General features: G+C 34.3%; 1 protein-coding gene across 1 annotated transcript; it reads left to right on the top strand.

Annotated features, from left to right (window-relative positions):
- The first annotated feature begins 20,802 nt into the window (after positions 1 to 20,802).
- LOC146884423 (uncharacterized) lies at positions 20,803 to 21,246 on the top strand. Its single transcript, XM_085665977.1, has one exon. The coding sequence runs from the start codon at positions 20,803 to 20,805 to the stop codon at positions 21,244 to 21,246; it is 444 nt and encodes a 147-aa protein (XP_085522103.1).
- Positions 21,247 to 25,124: the final 3,878 nt, after the last annotated feature.

Genomic DNA, 25,124 nt, shown 5'->3' on the forward strand with positions numbered 1-25,124 from the left:
TACAAACTTTGAAAATCATGTGTCATTTTGAAAATTCCACAAACTTTGAAGGTTGTTAGGAAACTTGTTAGGAGACTCTCAATTCGAATTTTAAAGTCTTAAAATGTTTTGATTTGAGAAAAAAAAAATGAAGAAGATTTTTCTTTGGAAAAATAATCTATAAACAAATTGTCATCGTCATTTACTCAAAATAATAATATTTAAATAGAAAACCTCACCGTGAAGGTGGAGTCTGGTTAATATTTTGGCCTAAAAAGAATCCAAATAAAAAAAATAAAAAACTTGTTGACCTAGACATCTTCATGGTCGAACAACTTACTCGTAAGTATTTGAAATAAAATCTAGGTTAACTTTCTATCCCCGCAAATGGTAAAAGAATTGTCTTTAATTTATTTAAATTAATTATGATTTTACCAGTGTGCAATTTTTATTCTGCTAAATTTTAATTTATATTAAGTCAAATAAAAACTAAATTTTGATGTTCTGAAACTAAAGCAAAAAAAGAAGAAGTGAATTTGAACTAAAAATTCTTACACCATCACAATCAGTTAGTATCATATCTACCCCACACGTAGTGAAGATTACTCTTAATTCATAGTGATAATATCATGAAGCGCGTTAAATTGGAAAAAGGAAATTAAGATGATCGGGGGAGAGAAGTGATACATTGAAAACTCCAAAAGAAAATACAGATACTTAAAATCTTCATAGAATAATATTTTAATCATTTTTTTAATTTTTTTAATTTATATATATAGTTAGTTAGTTGTATTGTAATAAGGATTGTCAAATAAATATCTAATATACATTTTATACAATTAAAATATTATTTTATGCAATTACTATTTATATGTATTTTTTACTAGATGGTGATAAATAAATATCATAATTTTTTATTTTAAATATATTTAATGTTAAGAAATAACATTTGTATTTAAAATTTAAAAAGAAAAAATAATTATTAATCAACTAAAAAATTTAAAATAATATATTTTACTAAGTGTTAGATAAGAATAAAAAGATTGAAAGATATATTTTTTTCTTTTTTTTCTTTTTTTTTCTTTATCAAAAAGGTAAATGTAGCAGTATTTTTTTTTAAAAGGACAAAGTTTAACAACTACACTTATATATTTTTTAGTTTTTCTTAAGCTTTTCCATTTTTATAATAAGTAATATTCAATTTATTTTTTCGTATTAAATTATTTTTCATTCTTAAATTAAATTATAAAGTATTTAGTATAACATCCCAATTTTAGTCACTAAAAAAAAACTTAATGCAATAGGATGTTTCACTTCAGAGTTCAAAACAGGTAATTCAATATATAAGATATATTAATACAGTCTTATAACTAATAGAACTATAGGAATATAACCTTTATATACAAATCAACTAAAAACAAAATCTAGCTTTATACACATATTAACCACTTACTACACCTTCGCTTCTCGTTACTCCTACTAAACTAACTCATGGCTCCTTAACTTTCAGAGGTGTCTCTAAACCTACAACCACCTTTGTTCTCACCGAATAGGTATATATATTTAAATCATGCCAAATACTTATAAACATGTTATAAAACATATCTATGATCTATAATCACACAAACAATTAACACTAGACTCAATTATCTGGATCATGCGCATGATATAGAATTCTAAAGAAGTTTGCACCTATGATGGTTTCTAAACTCTGCAGAGTTTTAGACAAAAGTGGTTATCACCCAACCACTCACAAGGTTAATCCCATTGTGCCTTAGGCCCAATGCGTCCCAAGACTAGGATCTCCTACTACTCTCACCACATAATTCATCCTACTCTGTATGAGTGTGAACGATTATCAGAGTTTAAGATATTCTTTTATCTAGATATCTCTTATATCAAAGCATGCACTAAAAATACCATCACCAAGAATTTCCCTTGAAACATTTTAAACAACACTAACACCACCTCACGTGCTCACACATCAATCCATATCATATACCAATTGTTCATAAAAGATCTCAAAACTTCCAAATTTAAAGCAACCAATATCTAATTTAGGTACTAAGCAAACATGTCATCTTGTTTAGTGGCGGATGTTTGTGGTGGCAAGGAGGGGCCATGGGCCCCCAACAAATTTTGATTTTTTTTCTTTTCATATTTTAGGTATTTTAAATTTTTTTATATTATAGATATTAGATAATATATTATAAATTAATGATGATTAAATTAAATATTTTATTTTTTATAAATATAATAATTAATGTTAATAAATAATAAAATATAAAATCAAACATAATAAAGAATAAAGAATAAAAAGATTTATCAAGATGATTTTATTATTATTTTTCATTATGGTTTGAGCTTCTTATAAATCGTTTTCATTTCTTATTCTCACATGTTTCCTTTTGTTTTTGAAGAGAAAAATGTCTATTTTTTTGCTCTTATTTCTCTTCGTTCTTTTTCATTCTCGAGGAGGAAAAGAATGAAGTAATTCTTTCATCTTACTTGATAGTGAAATATTAGTTTAATAATTAATTTAATAAGTCTCTTTTATATTAATTTTTATTTTATGAACATAGAAGTAAAAGTATCTTACTGTGTGTTTTTTTATAACCGGATTTTAACTGTGGTTCCATTATATGACTTGAGTTTCTCACGAATTGTTCTCATCTCCCATTCTCACCTATTTTCTTGTTTCTGAAGAGAAAAAAATCTACTATTTTTGCTCTCATATATCAGTTGTTGTCTTCCATACTCGAAGAAATAAAGGAGAAGGTATTTCTCTCTTGTATCACATGATAGTGAAATATTAGTTTAATAATTTATTTAATGAGCTTGTATATTAATTTTTTATTTTATGAACATAGAAGAAAAAATATTGTACTGTGTGTTTTTTATAACCGGATTTTAAGTGTGATTTGATTATCATTGAATTTTCTTTTAGTATTTACATATCTCAATTTTTTATTAGATTATGAAAAATTAATTTTTAGTCTTTTTTAAAAAAATAGGTATACAAATTCAACACTTCCATATATTCATTTGTAGTCTTATTTTTTTTAGTTATCGTTATACTAAATTATGTATTATTTTTATTATATTAATTATAATAATTAAATATATAAATTTTAGACGTATTATTTTGATTCCCCAATAATATTGGTCAAGATCCGTTACCAATCACCTGGATGACATTCCACTAGGGAGCATATCAGAGTCATCACCTCTGGTTTAGCGGTATTTTATGAAACCATGTTAACTAATTTCGAGTCATTGCATGGCGCCATGAGACGTGTTGTCAGCATCCTATATAGAGGATTGATTGTCGGACCGTAGGCGAGGCATAGTAGCATGGGATCGGACGAACAAGCCATTATAAATAACTCACCAGGTATCCGAAGAAGGAAAAGGAGGTCACAATGTACGAGTTTTGGATACCATATCATTTATTTTATGTTGTCACAACTTTGATTATTTACTTGTATCAGTACACGGATGTCATTTGTGTATTTTGTCTGCTGAACTTTGGTAAAATTCTTTTTTTAATGTATCATATTTGAAATCCAATATACAAAAATAAATCTGTTTATTTTTAATCCACGGATTTCGAAATCGGTTCTTTGTTAATTATTTTGAATTTTTTATGTTTTCGTTTATAATTTTATTTTAAAATATTTAATAAAGTTATTTTTTTAATTTCATTGTTACGTTAGTTTTAGTTTTTAAAATTTTATTTATTTTATGTTTGAGTTTTTTATATTTATGTGTTTTTATTTAATTTTAATGTTCTATATTTATTAAAAATGTAACGTCCCATTTAATTAATAAACCAAATTAAAAGGAAACGTCACGTAGAATAATATGTTAAGCAGTCCTGGAGTACCATCACAGTTCCGTACAGTAACCAAGACACACCACGATGTCAAAATAAAACATAGAGGAATAACGACAAAGTTTTCAAAAAAAGAAGCCCAAAGGCTAGACAATAATGGGCCATTGCCCTAAAAGAAAGCCCAATCAGCACAAGAATTCCAGTCCAGGAAGACTATGTAGCGCATTCATCTCTCTCCTGTTGACCACGATTTCCTCTCGCATCTGCTCCCATCAATAAATTGATGATCATCGCAAAAGTAGGAGAACAACATACAAGCAATCAAACAAGCAAAGGGTAAGCTAGAGCCAAAAAGATTTTCATCATGCAATCAGGTATACTTTCACAGTCCAATATACATACAACACCCAAACATGTTATGACTTTCAAATCAATACACTAAGACTCGACTTGACTCATCCGGATACGTATAACCTGGTCGGATTCAGCGGATGCTTGCACTTGTGGTGGATACCTCTGCTCACCCCCGAGCTATGTGTTACAAGTGTTACAATGAATCAATTCCCTCACACACAAGGTTAGCCCTTAATGAGTTTCAGGCCTCCTGCTACTCTCACCACAAGAGTCAGTCCGCTCTAAGTGAGACTAACTGACTCCTTAGAGTGTCAGGATGCAACCTTACCTTGAATCCTTACCAGACTATATAGATGGGGCACCACCATGGACACCCACTAATAGGGGCCATGGAATTACGTCCCGACCACTGAAGCACGACCCTGAAATCTCACCTAGAGATTCCAAGGAATTACGCACTGACACAGACCAATCATACTCAATCAATAAAGAAAGATTTATCATGCACATAACTCTCATGCCAACCTTTATAACCAAATCCTCATTCATATTCGATGTTGAATCCATTCCAACTCATCATTCCCAATCCATGAATATAGAATTTCACCTCATACCAATACCATGCCATTTTGATACCAACCATTTCATTGAAATCACATACCAAGATTTATCCAAGCTCATCATTCACAACTCATACACCCTCTTACTCATGCATATTCACTCATCTCATGCTTTAACATAGCAATCCAACTTAACATCACATTATGCAAACGATTTAGGGATTTTAGAAATAAAACTGCAACTTGTGTAAAGCTCAGAAAATTTTTGTATTTATATTCAAATTAAATATTATTGAATCAAGAACCAAATGAAACAAGAACCAACTTAATTGAATAACCATAAAGAAAGTTGTAAACCAAACAAGCAACAAGTTCAATGTTGTTAACAACTAAACTACAGTGATCTTGCGATAAAAACTGCTCTTATTACAGAGCTCCGATTCAAGATCAGACGGGTCAAAGTCAAAAAATATGTGTTAAGGATCAGCTGTTAAAATATCAGCACGATCCAACGGTTAAGGAAGTAGTAACGTTTATTTTACGAAAAGTGTGCAGTGTTGTCAACAACCAAACTACAGTGACCTTGCGATAAAAACTGCTCTCACTATAGAGCTCCAATTAAAGATCCGACCGATCAAAGTCAAGAATTTTGTGTTAAGAATAAGCTGTTAAAATTTCAGCTCGATCCAACGGTTAACGCAGTAGGAATCTTCATTTTACGAAAAGTGTGCAATGTAGAAAAAGAGTAGCTCCACATCAATCAAACATACTCGCACACCATACATTTTTATTCGACAAACAATCTCATTCATGCATCACAGCCATACAAACAGACCAAAAATCGGCAAAATAACTTTAAATACATAAATCCTAGCTTCCCTTACCTGGAAAATGCTAACTCAAGCGAATGAGATCCTTAGCGGACTAGCACCTAAAGTGGAAGCAATCAACGGAACTGAAAACAGTGAGGGATGAATGAAAATGAGCTATGGCAGAGACTAGCATGGAACTAAAGCTTGAAGAAAAGAAGGGAACATAGAGAGCTCAACTTACTTGGAGTGAATCGTTCAACGGAGAGGAAAAATAGGGGAGCTCACTCAAACCCTAGCAGAGCTGCTGTTAGAAGGGAAAGAGGGTAAGAGCATTGTCTTTGCAAAGTGTGGCAGAATGAGAGGGGTTAGGCTGCCTTAGGAACTTTGGACACCTTATGGGCCAGCCCTAAGCCCAACTAGTTTAAGGCAGTCCCTCTTAAAATAAGGGGCAGATAAAGGTGGGTCTTACAAGAAACAATAAAAAAAATTCAGAATAATAAACATAACAAATAAATAAAATATATATAACAAATTGAAAGAATTACATATAACGAAAAGTTATAAAACTTAAAAAAAGAAGTTAACATGAAAAGTATACCAAATGTCAAGATCCGTGAAGGAGACGAAACAGATTTAGAAATTCGTTTGAACGGAGGACTGGATTTTGAAGTCCATAGACTTCCTTAATCGGATTTGGTCCGGTTCATATCTAAAAAAACTAATTTTCTTAATTGGAATTCGAAATCCAACGTTTCACTAGACCGGTTTTCAAGATTCATTCACTTTCTTAACCTGATGTCTAAATTCGGTGACTAACGATTGTTTATCCACTGAGTACATTTCTAACGTTTTTTTTTCTTTTACATATGATGCTTTATAGTTTTGTTAACGAAAATGATATTTGAACATTATTTTTAGACTCAGTTTTGACATGCACAGCACTTAAGTGTTAAAAATTTATTTTTATTAAATGATATTAACTTTTGCACGTGTGGACAATTTTGGAGGCAAAAGAAAAGTATTTTGCAGAAAGAAGACAAAAATATTTTGTTTGACTGAAAGAAGATAGAGGCACTAAGAAGACCTCGACAGGAGACCTATTTTCATTACCGTCATCCACACCCATGCCGACGGTGGTTTGTAAGTTTCCTTTGATTCTATCTCACACCTTTCACAGACCTAAATCATCCTCAACTTTGTAACCCAACCGTGATTTGTTCATTTTTTTTGGCACAGGGAATCTGCAACCCAAACATAGAAAATGTTTGGTTTTTGTGAGATTCACCACAAAAGTTGAAACATTGGGTTTATTTAAGAAAAATGTCATATCTTTTGGCAATAACACTCATTGCAAGCAAGGGATGCAGTAGGAGTGATTGCAAGGTTGGGAGAATCAAGTTTTTTAGGTGTTGTTGGAATCCTTCCTTTGTCGACTTTCATTTCGTTTTGGGTTCTGTATGTGGGGAGTAGTGCTGGAATAAGTGGGGAGTTTTTCTTAATATTATGAACATCAATAACAGTTTTTTTCATGTAATAGGGAAAATTTGTTTCTTTTAGCAGAGATTTTGTATGTTATTATGTGTTTTCCTTGGTGTTGGTTCTTCCATTTTGTCAAAGACCAAGAACTCAACTAAATTTGGTATGGGATGGATGCATGGAAAAATTGTTAAAGAAAAAAAAATATCACATCAGCACTCACATATATGTGGGGAGACATGTGCAAATAACTGTAGAGTTGTGTTACAGATTTTGTACACATTTCAGACAAATTGCAAATTATGAATGATCATGTTTATTGTACCCAAAATGAAAAAAAAAATATTGAATTCCTTACGAACAATTAAATAGTCCATTGGAGTCATCGTTAAACAAAAAAAAATATGGCATCACCAATCACTAATATGTGGGGATCCATGTTAAAATAAGTTGGAAGTTGAGTTGAGGTTTTTGTACAGATTATGTATTGTATTGTAATTATCAGATAGCATGTACAATGTATCCAATATAGACAATATAAATTACGTTGGAGTCTTTATGAACAAAATAATATATTGGAGATAGTCTTGACGAAAAAAATCATATCACATCAACACTCACACAAATGTGGGGAGACATGTGTAAATAACTTGGTAGTTGCGTTATGCATTTTGTACACATTGCAGACATGTTACAAATTATGAATGACTATGTTCTATGTACCCAAAATAAAAAAAGAATACATTGGATTCGTTATGAACAAATAAATAGTCCATTGGAGTCATTGTTAAACAAAAAAAAATGGCATCACCAACCACTAATATGTGGGAATCCATGTTGAAATGAGTGGAGAGTTGGGTTGAGGTTTTGTAAAAGTTATGAATTTTATTATAATTATCAACAATGTATACTATGTATCTAATATAGACCATAAAAATTACAGCAAAGTAGTTTATTGGAGACAATCTTAAAAATATATATATATATATAAATAAAACACAATAACACTCATACAAATGTGGGGACCAATGGCCAAATAAGTGGGGAGTTGGGTTAAAGTTTTTGTAGACATTGTTCATAGTTTGCAAATTATGAATGACCATGTTCTTTGTACTCAATATGGACAAAAAAATGTAATTAGGGTCGTTATGAACAAAAATAAAGTCAATTGGTATCAGCCTTAACGAAAACATATATGGCACCACCATTGACTCATATGTCGGGGGGAGTCATATAGAAATAAGTAGGAAGTTGCGTTGAGTTTTTTGTACAAATTGTGGACACTTTTGTAACTTATAGACAAGATATTCTATGTAGACAATATGGATAAAAAATTACATTGAAGTCCTTATCGACAACAAAATACTTCATTGGAGTCAGTCTTAAAAAAAACATAATACAACAACATTAACAAACATGTGGGGAGCAATATGTAAATAAGTGGGGAGTTGCCATGGAGTTGCCTTAACGGGAGCAATATGCAAATAAGTGGGGAGTTGCCATGGAGTCAGTCTTTAATAAGTGTAATTAATGACCAAAATATCCAACATTTCTCTCCACTTAATCCATCAGTACTCCTCACATACCTCATATATATAACTTATGGTATTTCATCACCCAAAATGCAAATAAGCTGTTTTTCATTTTAGTACTGATGCAAATAGTTATGGTTTCATTACATTGAACATATTGTGTTCATATTTAAGTTTAATATTTTGCATAAAATTACTGCAACTGATGTTCAAAATATGAAGAATAAATCCCAATTTAGTCCAATATGACTCCCCAAATACTTCATACCCCTATGGGACATTTTTTTCATTACCATCATCCGGATAAGGTACTTTACAATTTGATGATGAAATTAATTTTGTGTTATGGATGCATAACAACCAACTTATTGTGTTAACATTTAAGTTTCATATTCTCTATTGAGTTATTGCAACTGATAATAAAAAAAATTTACAATAACTCCCCAGATACCATTTACATTACTTATGGGACAATTTGTAATGTTTACAATCCAAATAAGCTGTTATTCAATTTGTCTTCATGGAAATAGTTTATTTTTGTTGTTCATAACTCAAGATCAAAATGACCATCTTAAGTTCCCACTTAAGTTTATATTTTGCATTAAAAAAATTGTTATTGATGTTCATAATATTAAGAAAAACTCCCCACTTATTCCAGCATTATTCCCTACATACAAAACCCAAAACGAAATGATAGTTGACGAAGGAAGGATTCCAACAACAGCACCCAAAAAACTTGATTCTCCCAACCTTGCAATCACTCCTACTGCATCCATTGCTTGCAATGAGTCCTATTGCCAAAAGATATGACATTTTCCTTAAATAAACCCAATGTTTCAACTTTTGTACTGAATCTCACAAAAACCAAACATTTTCGATGTTTGGGTTGCAGATTCTCTGTGCCAAAAAAATGAACAAATCATGGTTGGGTTACAAAAATGAGGATGATTTAGGTCTGGGAAAGGTGTGAGATACAATCAAAGGAAACTTACAAACCACTGTCGGCGTGGGTGTGGATGACGACAACGAAAATAGGTCTCCTGTTGAGGTCTTCTCATTGCCTCTGTCTTCTCTCAGCCAAACACAATATTTCTGTCTTCTTTCTGCAAAATACTTTTCCTTTTGCCTCCAAAATTGTCCACACGTGCAAGAGTTAATATCATTTAATAAAAATAAATTTTTAAAACTTAAGTGTTGTACATGTCGAAACTGAATCTAAAAATAATGTTCAAATTATTAATTTAACGTTTTTGTTCTTTTATTTGCTGTGTCATTGCTATTTAGGTTTGGCCACTTATCCATACTAAAAACTAATTCATAAAACTTTTTATTCTTCCATCTCCATCAAAAGACCATCCCAACTTATTTTGTTATATATATATATATATATATATATATATATATATATATATATATATGATTGTATCATTTACAAATAAAAATGTATGTAAAGTTTTTAACTTTTATAAAGCTGTTTAAAATTCTTCGAAAGGTCTTTAATTGATTGGCATAAAAACAGTATACTACATATAAAGCTTTAAAGAAAAACAGAAACAAAAATGATAAAAGAGTAAGAAATGATCTAACAAATTGATGAAAACTAAAGGAACAAATAAAATAATACCATTTATTTTCTAGTGTATTTTTGTGATTTTAGTTTGTAATTGGATTGTATTGAAGTTTATTTAGATTATAATTATTACTATAATTTAGTTTTGACTGAAAAAATTTTAAAAAAATTGTATTTTTTTAATTAAGTGACCCCGTTAGCCAACTCTTTTAATCCACCAACCCATGGTGGGTCGGATCATGTTCGAATTTTTTTGGCTCGCTAATAAGTGAGCCGGGTTTGATAGACTCACTAAGTGATCAATCCATGGTGGATCAAGCCGGGTTACCCGTTTGATATATATATATATATATATATATATATATATATATATATATATATATATATATATATATATATATATATATATATATATATATATATATATATATATATATATATATATATATATATATATATATATATATATATATATATATATATATATATATATATATATATATATATATAAAGCAACCTTAAAAAATGAAACTTTTTATTTAAAATTTATTTTTTGGAATAATCCATTTCATCTTTTTTGAGACATTGTTGATATTAAATCAATTTTTATTATCTTTAGCTTTGAGAAATTCCTTTCGACTGAAACAATTTACACTATAATATTTAACATTATTCTATAAGTTATATATGCATTTGGAAAAGAATTTATTGGTTTATCATTTTCCAAACCTATAACTTCTCTTAAGATATTTAATTATGAAATTAAATAAATCCATCAATATCCAACAAATTATTATGTTTTAAAGATTTTTCAAGGTTTAAGCATTTTTCTTTCAAAAATAAATATTTGCACACCATAATACACAAGACATTTGTTTTTTTTGTTCATAGTTCCTTTTTGTTATGCAATTAAAGCCTCAATTATTCTTTTCTTTTGAATTATCAAATAGCCTGATTTAAATTTTCTAGTTGACATATCTATATATTTTTATATGAAATAAAACATGATAATATATAAAACACTACTAAAAATAAATATATAAAACGAATGAATTAAAATAATAAAATCTAGTTTTGATTGTCAAGGAAATAAACTCGATAGTAGACTTACAATATTTTTTAGGCCTTTTTTTCTTAAACATAATTTAATAAAAAAATATAATTAGTAATTTTTTTTAAAACCTTCTTGTCTTGAGACTTAAAACGAGTGTTTTACTCGCTTTACCCATGAGCCGGCCCTATAATATATATATATATATATATATATATATATATATATATATATATATATATATATATATATATATATATATATATATATATATATATTACATTCAAAATCATTTATAGAGACATTAGTTAAATATAATAACAGTTTAATATGAGTACTGTAAGCCCCATTTTCAGTTTTACGTGTTGGGCCTAGCTCCTTCGTAAGCCCCAGGGCCAGCAGTAGGAACCCAATACTCCACTCAGTTGTCTCATTTGCCTCTTGTCACCTTTTCAGAAACAACCCTCCTCTCCATCCCACAACTCAAGTAAGGAGCTCTGCTAGGGCACAGAGAAAACTCCATCTTCAGGCCAACTCAGTGCTCTTCTTTGGTAAGTACCCCAGATCTATTATAGCCTTTCCTTTTTCTCTTTCCACCTTCTTCCAGTTGGCGTTTTGTGAGGTTAGGGTTCCATTTCTTACTCTCGTTTTGGGACTTGGGGGTTTCCGTTTCAGCTCACCTTTGTAGTCCGTAGAACTGTTGTGTCTGGTTGCGTTCCTTGGGTTGCTGCTTCTTTTCTCGTGTCTAGAAAAGGTAAGGGAAGCTAGTCTTTTCTGTTCGTAAAACTTTAGTGCTTTTCCATATATTTGTGCTCTATTTCGTGAATGGGATGATTTAAAAGTGTTGTGCTTGTATGTGAATGAACTGTTTGGTGGATGTTGTCTGTTTGTGGTGCTGCATGTGTGAAACAGTGGGGGAGAACTGGTATTCTCGCCTAAACGAGCTCGTCTCGCTCAGGCGAGAATAGTAGAGAGCTCGCCCTGGTGCTGCTCGAGCATCTCGCTCAGGCGACCAAAGCTTGTTTTGAGCGACACGTTGTCTCGCTCAGGCGAGAATGGCTCGCCCAAGCGAGTACTCGAGGAAAACCAGTGTACTCTGTTTGCCTCCTCGTTTAGGCGAGGGGTTTTATATTTATGGACGAATGACGATCTCGCCCAGGCGAGCTGGACTTGCCCAAGCGAGGGCTAGCAGAGTGCCACTGTTCCAAGCCTCGCCTAGGCGAGAAGGCCTAGCTTAAGCGAGACAGTCGCTGTAGCTTAGGCGAGGGCCCCTAGCCCAGGCGAGAATAGTGCAGATTTGTGTTTTTGGATTCGTGTTTACCTTGGGTGTGGTTAATTATCTCGAACATGCAAGATTTAAGTGTGATTGCATGAGTTATATGAGTTGTATGCATTGAAATCTGTATGTGAGCATGAGTAATATATGGAATTTTGTTTGGTTGGTTGAGAATGTGCATGAGAAATTAATGTTGAGATAACAAGTGGTGGTTATGAGTTAAGAAACATGAAATTGGTGTGAGATAGGCGTAATTCCATGAGTCTCGTGGGGAGACTTTATGGTGGCGTGTAGTGTGTATATTAAGATATGGATTCAAGTAAGGACCGCATCCTGAAACTCTAAAGGGTCAGTGAGTCTCAGATAGAGCAAACTGGCCCAAGTGGTGAGAGTAGCGGGAGGCCCTAGTCTCTGGCAGGATAATGGCCTTAGACGCTTAAAGGCTAACCTTGTGTGTGGTAGGGTGAAACCCATTGGCAATGGCTCTGCAGAGCAGTAGAGGCCACCACAAGTGCAAGCGTCCAGTGAATCCGATCTTAGTATATGTATCCGGATAATTGAGTCATAGTGTCTTGCTTGTTTGCCATAACATGACTCATATGTCTCTGTGTTGTATGCCTGAGGATGTTTATGTACTTGTTCTTTTACACTATGATAAGTTTCAAATTACACTAGCTTACCCTTGCATTTTGTGTATGTTCTTGTTGTGTTTTCTCTTTTGCGATGATCACCATTGGTGGGAGCAGATGGGGATACTTCTGGAGGTAGGCCTGATGGTGGTAACAGTGCAGTCTAGTGGGCCCGTTGATATGACTTACGAAGAAGTTCTATGGCCCTAGTGCCTTGTAATTCCATGCCCTTAGAGCATTCTTTTGCACAAGTGTTAAACTTTAGATCTGTTTTGTTTATGGCATGGTTGTATGCCCAAGTTTCCCTCTAAGTACTCCTATGGATGACTGTTAAAGTACATTCTTTATCTTTGGTTTCTTCTGTCAGCTTTACTCCTTAATATTATAACTATGCGATGTTTTGTTTAGTAGATTAATCTATTTAAATGGGATGTCACAAGTACTATAATAAATTTAATTCATCTATCTAAAATTTAAGAAGTGAATAAATATTTAATTCATTTAAAATATTCCCTTCTTTGATCATGGTTATATATTGTCTAAGAAAATTTAATTCATCGATCTAAAATTTAAGTGAAAACATATTGAATTCATTTAAAACACTTTATTTCTTGATCACGGTTATTGTATAAGAAAAGAACAACACAGCTTCTAAATTAAATTTATCTAAAAATAAATTTTAATAAAAAAAATAATATATAAATGAAAAGTAAATTATTAGTATGAAGACGAAATAGAAATTTACATATTAAATTTTTGGTTTAAATACCCTTTTTATCCCAATTTTTATGAGTTTTGTTTTGTTTGGTCCTTTCAAAATGATCCTAAATTCTGTAATTTATGGTCAATTTGGTCCTTTTTGCAGATGCTGTTTAAATCGTTAACGGAAGGTGAATAGTAACTAACACGTGTCATTTCGTGGTTTTTTTAATTTTTTAATTTTTTTTATTTTAAAAATGTTGTCCACGTGCATAGTCAGCATTGTGACACGTGGCAGTATCTTGTGGCTTATATTGAATTTGGTCCCAATTTACAATAATTTTGTTTAATTTAGTCCCAATTTGTTATTTTTTTTTCAGTCCAGTCTCAATTTTGTTTCTATCCAAAATGACAAAATTTATTTTTTATATAAATGTTATATTGAAAATTTTATTTTTATTAAAATTCACATTTATTTTAAATATTTCTTTCATTATTTTTATACCAAACCTAACTATATTTTTGGAAGGAAATTATTATATATGTTTGATTTTTTGTACATGTAAAAAATAGGGTTAAAGTTAGTTTAAAATTAGAGAAAAAATTCTTCACTGTTTTTAAAATTAGAAGGAAAAATCATCATTATTTTTTAAATGATTCATAAAAACATTGATCTAGAAATTAAATTTGGTCAATTTGGAGAGGAGCAAAATTGAGACTGATTTGAACAAAATTAACGAAAATTGGGACTAAACTGAACAAAATTAACAAAAATTGTGACCAAATTGAATATAAGTCACGAGATACTACCACGTGTCACAATGTTGACTTGACATGTGGACAACATTTTTAAAATCAAAATAATTTTAAATTTTTTTTAAAAAATTAAAAAAAATTAAAAAAATCACAGAGTGACAAGCGTCAGTTACTGTTCACCTTCCATTAACGATTTAAACGGCATCTGAAAAAATGACTAATGTAACATCCAATTTAATAGAATAATTCTAGTAAATAAAACTTCACATGTTTATAGCATAAAATAGAACACCGACAGAAAGTATATAAGAATCAACTTTTACAGATTATCCTTAATATACTAAACAAGAAACTAAGGCACAAAATATATGTCATAACCAAAATCTAAACACAGATTAGATTAGACTGGAAATTTGCTCACAGAGCAAGAAACTAACAAAATAAAATAGTTCGACAAAAGATAGTCAAAAAAGCATTAGCTACCTCACCCAAAACTACACAGCACCACCACCACCATCTGAACGATCTCCAAGAATCTCCATGTATGCTCACACCAAGTATTTGGTGATCATTGCAAAAAAGAAAAGCCAAACAGAGAACACAAGTACAGAGAGAAAGGGTAAGCTAATTGCAAAAAGAAAAAGAAATACATATATATATATAACACTCAAAAGAATTGCAGAACAACGCACCAATTACACCAAGCTAAGCAATATCAACTCATCCATCACACAAAATGACACTCTAGATTCAATTATCCGGATATAGACATTGATGTATGATTCTTGGTGGTTTTTGCACTTGTGGTGGCCTCTACTACCTGTAGAGTCACTGTCAATGAGTATCACCCTACCACACAAGGTTAACCCCTTTAACCGTCATAAGAACCCTAGGGTTGTTCTTAAAGATAGGACCTCTTACCCCTTTCACCACATGACTCATTCCACTCTACATGAGTCTTGAATGAACATTAGAGTATCAGGATAAACCTCTAGTACTGACTCCTTACATCAATAAACACACTACTAATTAAATCAAATAGGATCTTCCCCATGGGATCTCCTATATTCTCACACAACCAATTGAAAACACATATTAAAAACAATATAACATAGGTCTCTCTTGCAAAATAAATAATTCTTATGATCTTTATCCAATCCAACTTAACAACACATTATGCAAACGATTTGAGATTTTAGAAATAAAAATGCAGCTTGTGTAAAGCTCCAAAAATTTTGTATTTATATTCAAATTAAAGATGATTGAATCAAGAACCAAATGCAATAAGAACCAACTTAATTGAATAACTATAAAGAAAGTTATGCACCAAACAAGCAACAAAGGTCAATGTTGTCAACAACCAAACTACAGGGACCTTGCGATAAAAACTAGTCTCACTATAGAGCTCTGATTTAAGATCCGACTGGTCAAAGTCAACAACTATGTGTTAAGTATCAACTGTTAAAATTTCAGCTCAATCCAATGGTTAACGAAGTAGGAATCTTCATTTTACAAAAAATATGCAGTGTAGAAAAATGAGTAGCGCCACACCATATGCTTCTTGGTTGTGAGATTTTGACTTATTCCACTACACAATTTGGTATCTAGCACTTTTATCTTCTCAAACTCATTTCAAAGTGGTTTATAGATGATATCAAACTGAATAATTGCAACAATCAATATCTCTCATTCCAATTGTATTCTAAACTACCTAAAATTCTCTAACCCATAGATACCCAAACATGAAATTCATCCCCATTCAATGCAATCATCAATCAAACATACTCAACACATTCCAGAATGAAAATAAGTACACTCTATTTCAAAGAAGAAAAAAAAGCTTCCCTTACCTTGAGAGGTGCTAACCCAAGAACAAGCCCCAAAAGAAGAGCACTACGACATGATTACAACTTACAGAGCTGGAAAACATAACCAAAGGAGGTGATAACTGAGACCCTAGCAGAGGTTAAGGTGGAATTGAAGCTTCCAAACAGAAAAGAAATGAAATAGAACATGAGTTTAGCGTTCTACTTATGCGGAGGATAATGCTCGATAAGTTCAAGGGAGGATATTGTTATGCCCTAGCAAAGCTTCTGTTTCAGACAAGAGAAAAAAGAGGTGAACTATTTTTATTTTTATTTTTGAAAATGAGACAGAATTGAAAGTTAGTGGCCAGAAAGGGGGATTTTGGAGGTCCCTAGTAGACTGGCCATGGGCCCTCTAATCAGACCAGACTCAACTTTTTTAAATAAAAGAAAAAAGAGGTCTTACAACTAAATTAACTACAAATTACAAAAATTAAAACCATTTTAAACATTTTGAGAGAATAAAGACCAAACAAAAGAAAGTTCATGGAAAAAAAATTAAGCCTAAATTCTTTAATCTTAATATAACTGTGTAGATGCCGAAAGTTAGTGCCTTGTTTTTTATACGAAAATGATATTCGAACATAAATTTCGAACTCATTTTTTACATGGGTGACGTGGCACCCTTTTTTCTTTTTTTTAAATGAAATTGAACCCATGGTCACGTGCGTGGAAGTTTTTGCTGTAAATTCTTTTTGGCAAAATGAAATCAGATGTGGAGAGAGAAAGTAAGATCTATTGGAAAACTTGGTAGTGTTGGTGAGACAGGGAGAGAGAAAGGCGATCGGAAGGCCTTGTAGAGTGGAGTTAGCGTGAGATAGAAAGTCGGAGTAGAGGTGGAGAAAGTGTTGTTTGTGTGACAGAGGCAGAGGAAGGCATTGCAGACAAAGAGATAGGAACGCGTGGGTAAAGTCCAGTTGTTGGAGAAACAGGGAAAGAGAGAGATCAAAAGCCATAGAAGAAGACTTTTGTGGTTGCTGGAGAACAGGTGTCTGACCAGAACTCATCGACGACGTAGTTTTCAGAGTTAGTGTTTTTTTCAGAAGACGGCCACTAGGGCTTCCAAAAATCCAACACTTCCGGCACACAACAACGACCACGGTGGGTAGAAACCTTTTTGTGGCCTTATTGTATTTATTAATCGTTGATTTTTTTTAATAACCTCTTATGGCAGAAAATGTCCGATTTCAATTCAGTTTTACTTAGCTGTAGGGTTTCCGAATCATGGAATTATGTATTGAGCGTTTGGTTCAGTGAAGTTAAATTTCCATTTGGGTGTATTGCTGATTTTGTTTTTATCAGTGTACAAAATAGGGCAGTTTGGGTGTTGAAATAATTGATTGAGGTGTTGAAATAATTGTTCATTTAATGTATCTAATTTTTGTGAAATTCGTAAATTTATGATTTTTTACAGAGATGTATTTTCGTCATTGCTGTAAAGCGAAGTGCATTGGTGCTTTGAACGAAAAGTTAACTGTGCCACAAAAGGAGTATATTGCAAGCACCCTGTTTTGGTGGTTTTCCATGTTAAAGCAATCATTGAAGATAAGTAGAAATGTTTTATCTTAGTTATGTATTAAATGGGTTGAAAGAATGGGTGGTTTTGATGTTGGTGGTGAAGTGGTGGACTTTAGTTTATTAGACGTTTGTTTAGGGTTAGGATTGAGGGTGGTCGGAGAAAAAATTGATTTAAATGAGGAAGTTGTGGAGAGTGAGACGTGGAATACTTTTGGGCGTCAAAGAGTTGATGTTAAGTTGATATATGATTTTTTGATGAAATTTGATGATGATGTTGGTGATGTTGAATTATTTTGCAAGCTATATGTTGTGTTAGGAATATCAGAGTTCTTGCTTGCAAGTAAAAAGGGTTGTGTTTTCCCCGTTATTTTTAAAATTGTTGATGACATGGAAAATATTGGAAAATATAATTGGGGTACATTAGTGTACGAGTATTTGGTGTTTAGCTTGTGTAGTGCTTCATTGGCATTGCAGAACGAACCAAGTCGATTTGAGTTCTATGTGGTTGGATGTGCCTATTTGCTTGAGGTAAAGTGATTTATGTTTTTTAATGTTGTTTACATATGGTTTTTATTTTCCATAAATTGATTTTATTAATGATTTATGTTTTCAGTTATGGTCATTTGATCATTTGGTTGTTTGCCAGTCAACGTTCAAGTGTAAGATGAACTTGTTCCCACGATTGTTGTATTGGATGAATGTGAGCGTGGGTGACAAGGTCATGAAGACTACGTTTGATTAGAACATGGTGTGGACGTGTTTAACTATATTAGTTATGTTTGAAATCTGTAAGTTTTTATTGAAGTCACACATGTGTTTTCTTGCATAGGCTATTGTTGATGTGGCGGTATCAAAGGAAGAACTTCATCATGTTATTGTAAGAGAAGCATTTGAACAATTTGGCACTGAATACAAAACCCAAGATTTGAAGGACAAGGAAGAGGTTGAGCGTTTACTAGAAGATCATGAAGCAGAGATAGTTGATTTGGAACAATCTATGTCCGCATTGGATGACTTGGTTGCAAATTGGAAGGGTCAACAGCCGAAGGATGAGGTCCGAGATGAAGTTGGTGATGATGTTTTCAATGATCCACGTGATGATGTAATGAGTGATGAAAAAGATGATGGTGCACAACAAAGCAATATGTATGATCGTATGAAGGCCCGACCTCGGATGCGGTTCAAGAGTGTTGCCACAAAAACACCATATTCTGTTTATGGAAAGAAGAAGTTGAAATCACTACAAATTGGTTGGTGTTGTTAATTTGAAAACACCACAGGTATTTTATTTTGAGTTATTTATGAATGTTTGTTATGGATTAATTTTACAGGAGAAAGTCTGTCATGATTCTGTTATCTATTTTTGTTGTGAAAATGTATGTTGCAGGTTTTTAGATGTTTCGCTTTTATTTTGCGCAGCAGTAATATTTTTTTGTTTGTTGTAGGTGGTAGAACCAAATTATTTAACACAACACCCCACTTAATTTCCCTTCACTCCCCATTTTGCTGTGAGATAAAAAAATATGTAATAGAAGTCCTCACTGAACCTACTGGGAAATTATATTTTGAAGGCCAGGAATTATCAACCATATGAAGTTGAGTTTGAGCAGTTTGTGGTTGGCATGTATTTGTCATTACTTAAGTAGGTTGGGGCTGTGTACCAAAATGTTGAGCCTAATTCCCCACAAAATATTTTTTTTGTCCCCAGTGTTGACCCACTTATGAAAGTGTGTAATTTCAATTGGTTAAAAAAAGTGTTTGTGTGAAGCAAAAAATGTAACAGCACTACCCACTTATGTTAGGTCCACTCCCCCCTTGTTAACGTTATTGTGAGTTTAAAGTGGATGTTTTTGCCTACCAAATGTAATTGTAATTTTGAAATTTAACATTAAAAGGTAATGAAAACTTCGAAATTTCAACTGGTTATTGTACCGATCCAGAGAAGGTGGTTCGGTTTTAGACTTAGACTGAGAGATATATGGGTTTTTAGCATTTAGCAGATCGATAGTAGTAGATCGGATCGGCGGGGCACCGAGGGAGAATATTAACTAAATTAAATTTCGTGTTTGGTGGGATTTTTAGGAATTAATAAGGTTGTTATTATTTTTAGAGATATTTTAGGAGTAGAAGATAATTTCATTTTTATTTTGTATTTGCAGAATTTAATATTTTGTAACTGATTATTCTATACATAAGAAGGTTGCTCCCATGGTCAAGGGATGATTTTTTTTTACCTAAGTAAGTCTAAAGTATTTTCTTTTTGTTTTGGTGAAGAATTATCTAGTATTTTTCTGAACCAGAACATTGGCGCCCACCGTGGGGTTTGATAAAACTCGATTCTGACCCCACTCGAAGAACGAGCAAAACTAGACAGAACTAAGGATGAACAGAGGCAGAGGTACGACACGTGAAGGGCCGACTAGGCAGCAGATAATGCAGAGCATTCTAGAGCTGCAACGACAGAATGAAGAAATTAAACTGAAGGCAGAAGTTGACCAGGTTCAGCTAGAAAAGGAGAAGGAGGAGACCCATAAGAAAGCAGAGGAAGATCTACAGGCTCTTCGGGAAGAGGCTCTGGGAGAGAGAGAAAGACTACACAAAGAGGCCGAAGAAACGCACTAACGCCTAGAAGATGCACTTCGACAACAGGAACAGTTGCGGAAGGCAAACGAAGAGATGCAAAACAGATTGGAAGCCACCAGGTTTGGTTACCGATACGCCAACCAGTTGAATTCCAAGGTTGGCGACACCATCCCTCTGGCAAATACGATCATGGAGAAGCCAATTCCACAAAATTTCGTGATCTCAAAGATCGCACCCTTCACGTGAAGTTCTGATCCAGAGTTACATTTAAAAGTGTTTCAGGCCCGGATGTTGATATCAGGGGGGAATGACACAATACGTTGTAAAATGTTTGTGGGCAATGCTAGCCGAAATCGCTCTTGAATGGTTCAACACTATTTCGAGCTCCTCAATCAACTCGTTCGCCGATTTCAAACGCGTTTTCCTCGAAAGATTTTCGGCTAACAGGGCTAAGCCGGTGGAGATGGCAGACATGTTTGATATACGACAGAATGCTGAAGAATCATTGAAAAAGTTCCTCAATCGCTTCACCAATATTAGCATGAGGGTAGTCGACCCTAACGAGGGCTTACTTGTAAAAGCCTTTGTGAAGGGGCTCCGAGCCAGTTCTTTCGGTGAATCTCTGTACCGGATTCCCCCGAAGACCTTAATGGAGATTAGGCAAAGGGCAGCTATGGAAATAGAGACCGAAGAGGCCATGCGTCATAAAAAAAGCAGGGGACAAGAGAACATTGGCCCATACCAAGAGTGAACGAGATGTCAAAACTTATCGAAGAGAAAGGACTCCATCTCGGACTAGACCGGATCGTCGTTTCGTTCCTTACATAGCACAGCAAAGGACTAAGTATTGACGAATTCGGAAAATCCCAAGTTTCATGTTGGCTGCAGCCGAAATATTGGAAGATGCGAAAATATCTAAACATATGCGCTATCCCAATATTACAGGGAGAACGCTCGGAAGCAGACCGAACGCTTGGTGTAAGTTTCACCAGGCCGGAGGTCATGACACGAACTCGTGTTACGCTTTAAATAACCAACTCTCCACGTTGGCAGACAGGGGACTCATGGGGAGATATATGAAATCTGATACAGATGCGGAACCATCTCGAACTCGTCCGGTCCCCGATTTGCATGAGACACCTGTGCTGGGGGATTTCAATACAATAGCAGGAGGTTTCGTGGGAGGAGGACAGACCAGCTCAGCTAGGAAAAGATATGTAAGGAGTGTCATGACTACGGCAAAAATCGAAAGGTCGAAGAAAGTTCCGGCTATAGTGTTTTCGAGTGAAGACTTAAAGGGAGTAGTTCCACATGAAGATGATCCTATAGTCCTGTCTGTTATCATGATGGGAAGAAATGTTCATAGAGTTCTAGTTGATCAAGGGAGTTCTGCCGATGTGATGTTCTGGCACACCTATACAGGGCTGCAAATACCGACGGACCAATTAAGGCCTTTTGATGGAGTACTTGTTGGTTTCTCAGGAGATCAGGTGGAAGTTAAAGGGTGTGTTGATCTTCGAACGACTTTTAGAGACAAAGAAGATGCTAAGACTATATTTATACGTTATATAGTTGTCAACACACCTTCATCATACAACTTACTGCTAGGAAGACCTTCTATCAATAAGTTGGGAGCAGTGGTATCGACGGTCCATTTGAAAATGAAGTTTCCCACTGATGATGGGAAAGTGCTCACTTTATCAGTAAATCAGGAAGTCGCTCGCAAATGTTATGAAGATAGTCTAAGGTCAAGAAGGAAGGTTGCATACTCAGTCAGCACAACGGAGGTAGTCATAGATCCCGAGTTAGATCCTAGACTAGTACATTCTGAGAGAAGACCTCAGCCCGTGGAAAAGATAAAAGAGGTACTCATAGAGGGAAAGAAATTAAGAGTTGGAGGAGATTTGAGTTTAGAGCAAGAGCAACAGCTTGTACAAGTACTGAAGAAAAACCTTTCTTCATTTGCTTGGAGTGTAACAGATATGACAGGAATAGATCCCAATTTTTTATGCCATAAACTCAACATTAATCCTTCGGCTAAACCTAAAGTTCAGAGGCGCAGACGGTTGAGTGGAGATTGTGCCCAGGCAGCTACCGAGGAGGTATGTAAGCTGTTAAAAGCGGCTCATATTCGGGAGATACAATATCCGACTTGGTTAGCGAATGTGGTGATGGTAAAAAAGTCCAATGAAAAGTGAAGAATGTGCGTTGATTTTACTGACTTAAACAATGCATGCCCAAAGGATTCATATCCTTTGCCTAATATAGATGCGTTGGTTGATAGTGCATCAGGTTGCACTTTGTTAAGTTTCTTGGATGCTTATTCAGGCTATAATCAGATAAAAATGCATTCATTAGATGAAGATAAGACAACATTTATGGGAGGAATGGCTAATTACTGTTATCGGGTAATGCCCTTCGGGTTAAAGAATGCAGGAGCTACCTATCAAAGGTTAATGGATCGAATTCTGGTGTCCATGTTAGGGAGGAATGTGCATGCGTATGTTGACGATATGGTAGTCACCTCGGTAAAGGAGAGAAAGCATCAGGGAGATCTGGAGGAATTATTTGTCACAATCAACAAATACAAACTCAAACTTAATCCCGAGAAATGTGTTTTTGGGGTCAAGGCAGGGAAGTTTCTAGGTTTCTTGCTTACCGAGAGGGGAATAGAAGCTAATCCAGATAAATGTGCAGCCATCATAAATATGAGGAGTCCAAGCAATGTTAAAGAAGTACAAAGATTGACGGGGAGGATGGCGGCCTTGTCCCGTTTCCTTGCTAAAAGTGGAGATCGGGGTTTCCCCTACTTCCAATGCTTGAAGAAAAATGAAAAGTTTCAATGGACCGATCAATGCAAGGAAGCTTTCCAAAAGTTAAAAGAGTATCTAGGTAAACCACCGGTATTGTGCAAACCCGAGAAGGGCGCTGATCTAGCGTTATATATCTCGGTGATTGAGCATGCAGTTAGTTCGGTATTGGTACGTGAGTCTGGTAGGGATCAGAAGCCTGTGTATTTCATGGTGCTGAGGTGAGATATCCGACTATAGAGAAGGCTGCGTTGGCTATAGTGGTGTCGGCTCGGCGTTTAAGACATTATTTCCAAAATCATAGTGTCAAGGTGATGACGGATTTGCCGATCAGGTACATACTGCAAAAACCTGATATATCAGGTAGGTTGGTTAAATGAGCAATAGAGCTCTCGGAGTATGGGATACAATATGAATCACGAGGGCCGATCAAAGCTCAGTTTTTAGCTGATTTTTTAGTAGAGTTATCTGAACCACCTGTTGCGGATCGGCGCATAAAAGAAATATCATGGATTCTATCAGTGGATGGGGCTTCTAATTTGAGAGGGAATGGTGCTGGTATAGTTTTGGAAGGACTAGAGGGAGTCTTGATTGAGCAATCTTTGAGATTTGCTTTCAAAGCTAGTAACAACCAGGCAGAATATGAGGCTTTGATAGCAGGGATGGTTTTAGCTAAAGAAATGGGTATCACTAGGTTGTTAGTCAAAAGCGATTTCGCATTAGTAGCAGGACAAGTGACCAGAGAATTCCAGGCTCGTGATCCACAGTTAGCTAAATATTTAGAGGTAGTCCAATCTATTGCAAAAAATTTTGTTCTCTTTGAATTCGTACATGTTCCGAGGGAGCGAAATTGCCGAGCTGATTTGTTATCCAAGTTGGCTAGTTGTTCGAAACCAGGGCAGCATAAGTCGGTGATAAGAGAAACATTGGTAGCTCCTCGGGTAGATACATAGGAGAAACATCAGGTTTTGGAGATTTTGATGACTGAAGAATCTTGGATGTCACCTTTAAAAAGCTATCTTGCAGATAATAAGTTACCTGAGGATGTGAATGAGGCGCGAAAAATAAAGAAAAACTCAAGCCGATATACACTGATCGATGGCCATTTATTTAGGTATGGATTTTCTAGGCCTTTGATGATTTGTGTAGAAAGGAGGGAGGCGTTTCGGCTCATGACCGAACTCCATGAGGGCATATGTGGAAGTCACGTTGGGGGGGAAAGCATTGATGTTGCGGATAGTTCGGGGAGGGTTCTTTTGGCCCACTATGAAGAATGACTATATGGAGTATGTCAGGAAATGCGAGTCGTGTCAGAAACATGTTGATTGGAGCCATGCGCCACCAGAGGTGCTGCACTCTATTAATACACCTTAGCCCTTTCACACTTGGGGAATAGACATTCTGGGTCCGTTTCCTAAAGGGGTGAGACAATTCAAGTTTTTTATTGTTGTTGTAGAATATTTTACAAAATGGATTGAAGCCGAGCCGGTTGCTGTGATTTCGGGTAGTCGGGTTTGGGAATTTACCTGGAAGAATATAATATGCCGATTTGGTGTTCCACGTCGAATTATTTCGGACAATGGAACTCAGTTTGCATGCTCACAGGGGAGGCAATTGTGCGATGAAGTCAGGATTAAGCAGGTTTTTTCTTCGGTGGAGCATCCTCAGACAAATGGACAAGCAGAAGCGGCCAATAAAGTGATATTAAGGGGTGTAAAACGAAGGTTGATGGCAACAAAAGGTCAAAGTTAGGAGAAGTATAGATATTAGATGTTAAGGAACTGACTAAACTAGTGTGATCGAGATCGGGGTTGTAGGG

The sequence above is a fragment of the Vigna unguiculata genome, chromosome 8, assembly GCF_037176805.1.
Source record: "Vigna unguiculata cultivar grain cowpea cultivar isolate G323 ecotype 2 chromosome 8, ASM3717680v1, whole genome shotgun sequence".
Lineage (NCBI taxonomy): Eukaryota > Viridiplantae > Streptophyta > Magnoliopsida > Fabales > Fabaceae > Vigna > Vigna unguiculata.

Bases quoted from the DNA above. Each gene is read 5' to 3' on its own strand.
- LOC146884423 (XM_085665977.1), top strand. From the start codon at position 20,803: ATGACACAATACGTTGTAAAATGTTTGTGGGCAATGCTAGCCGAAATC.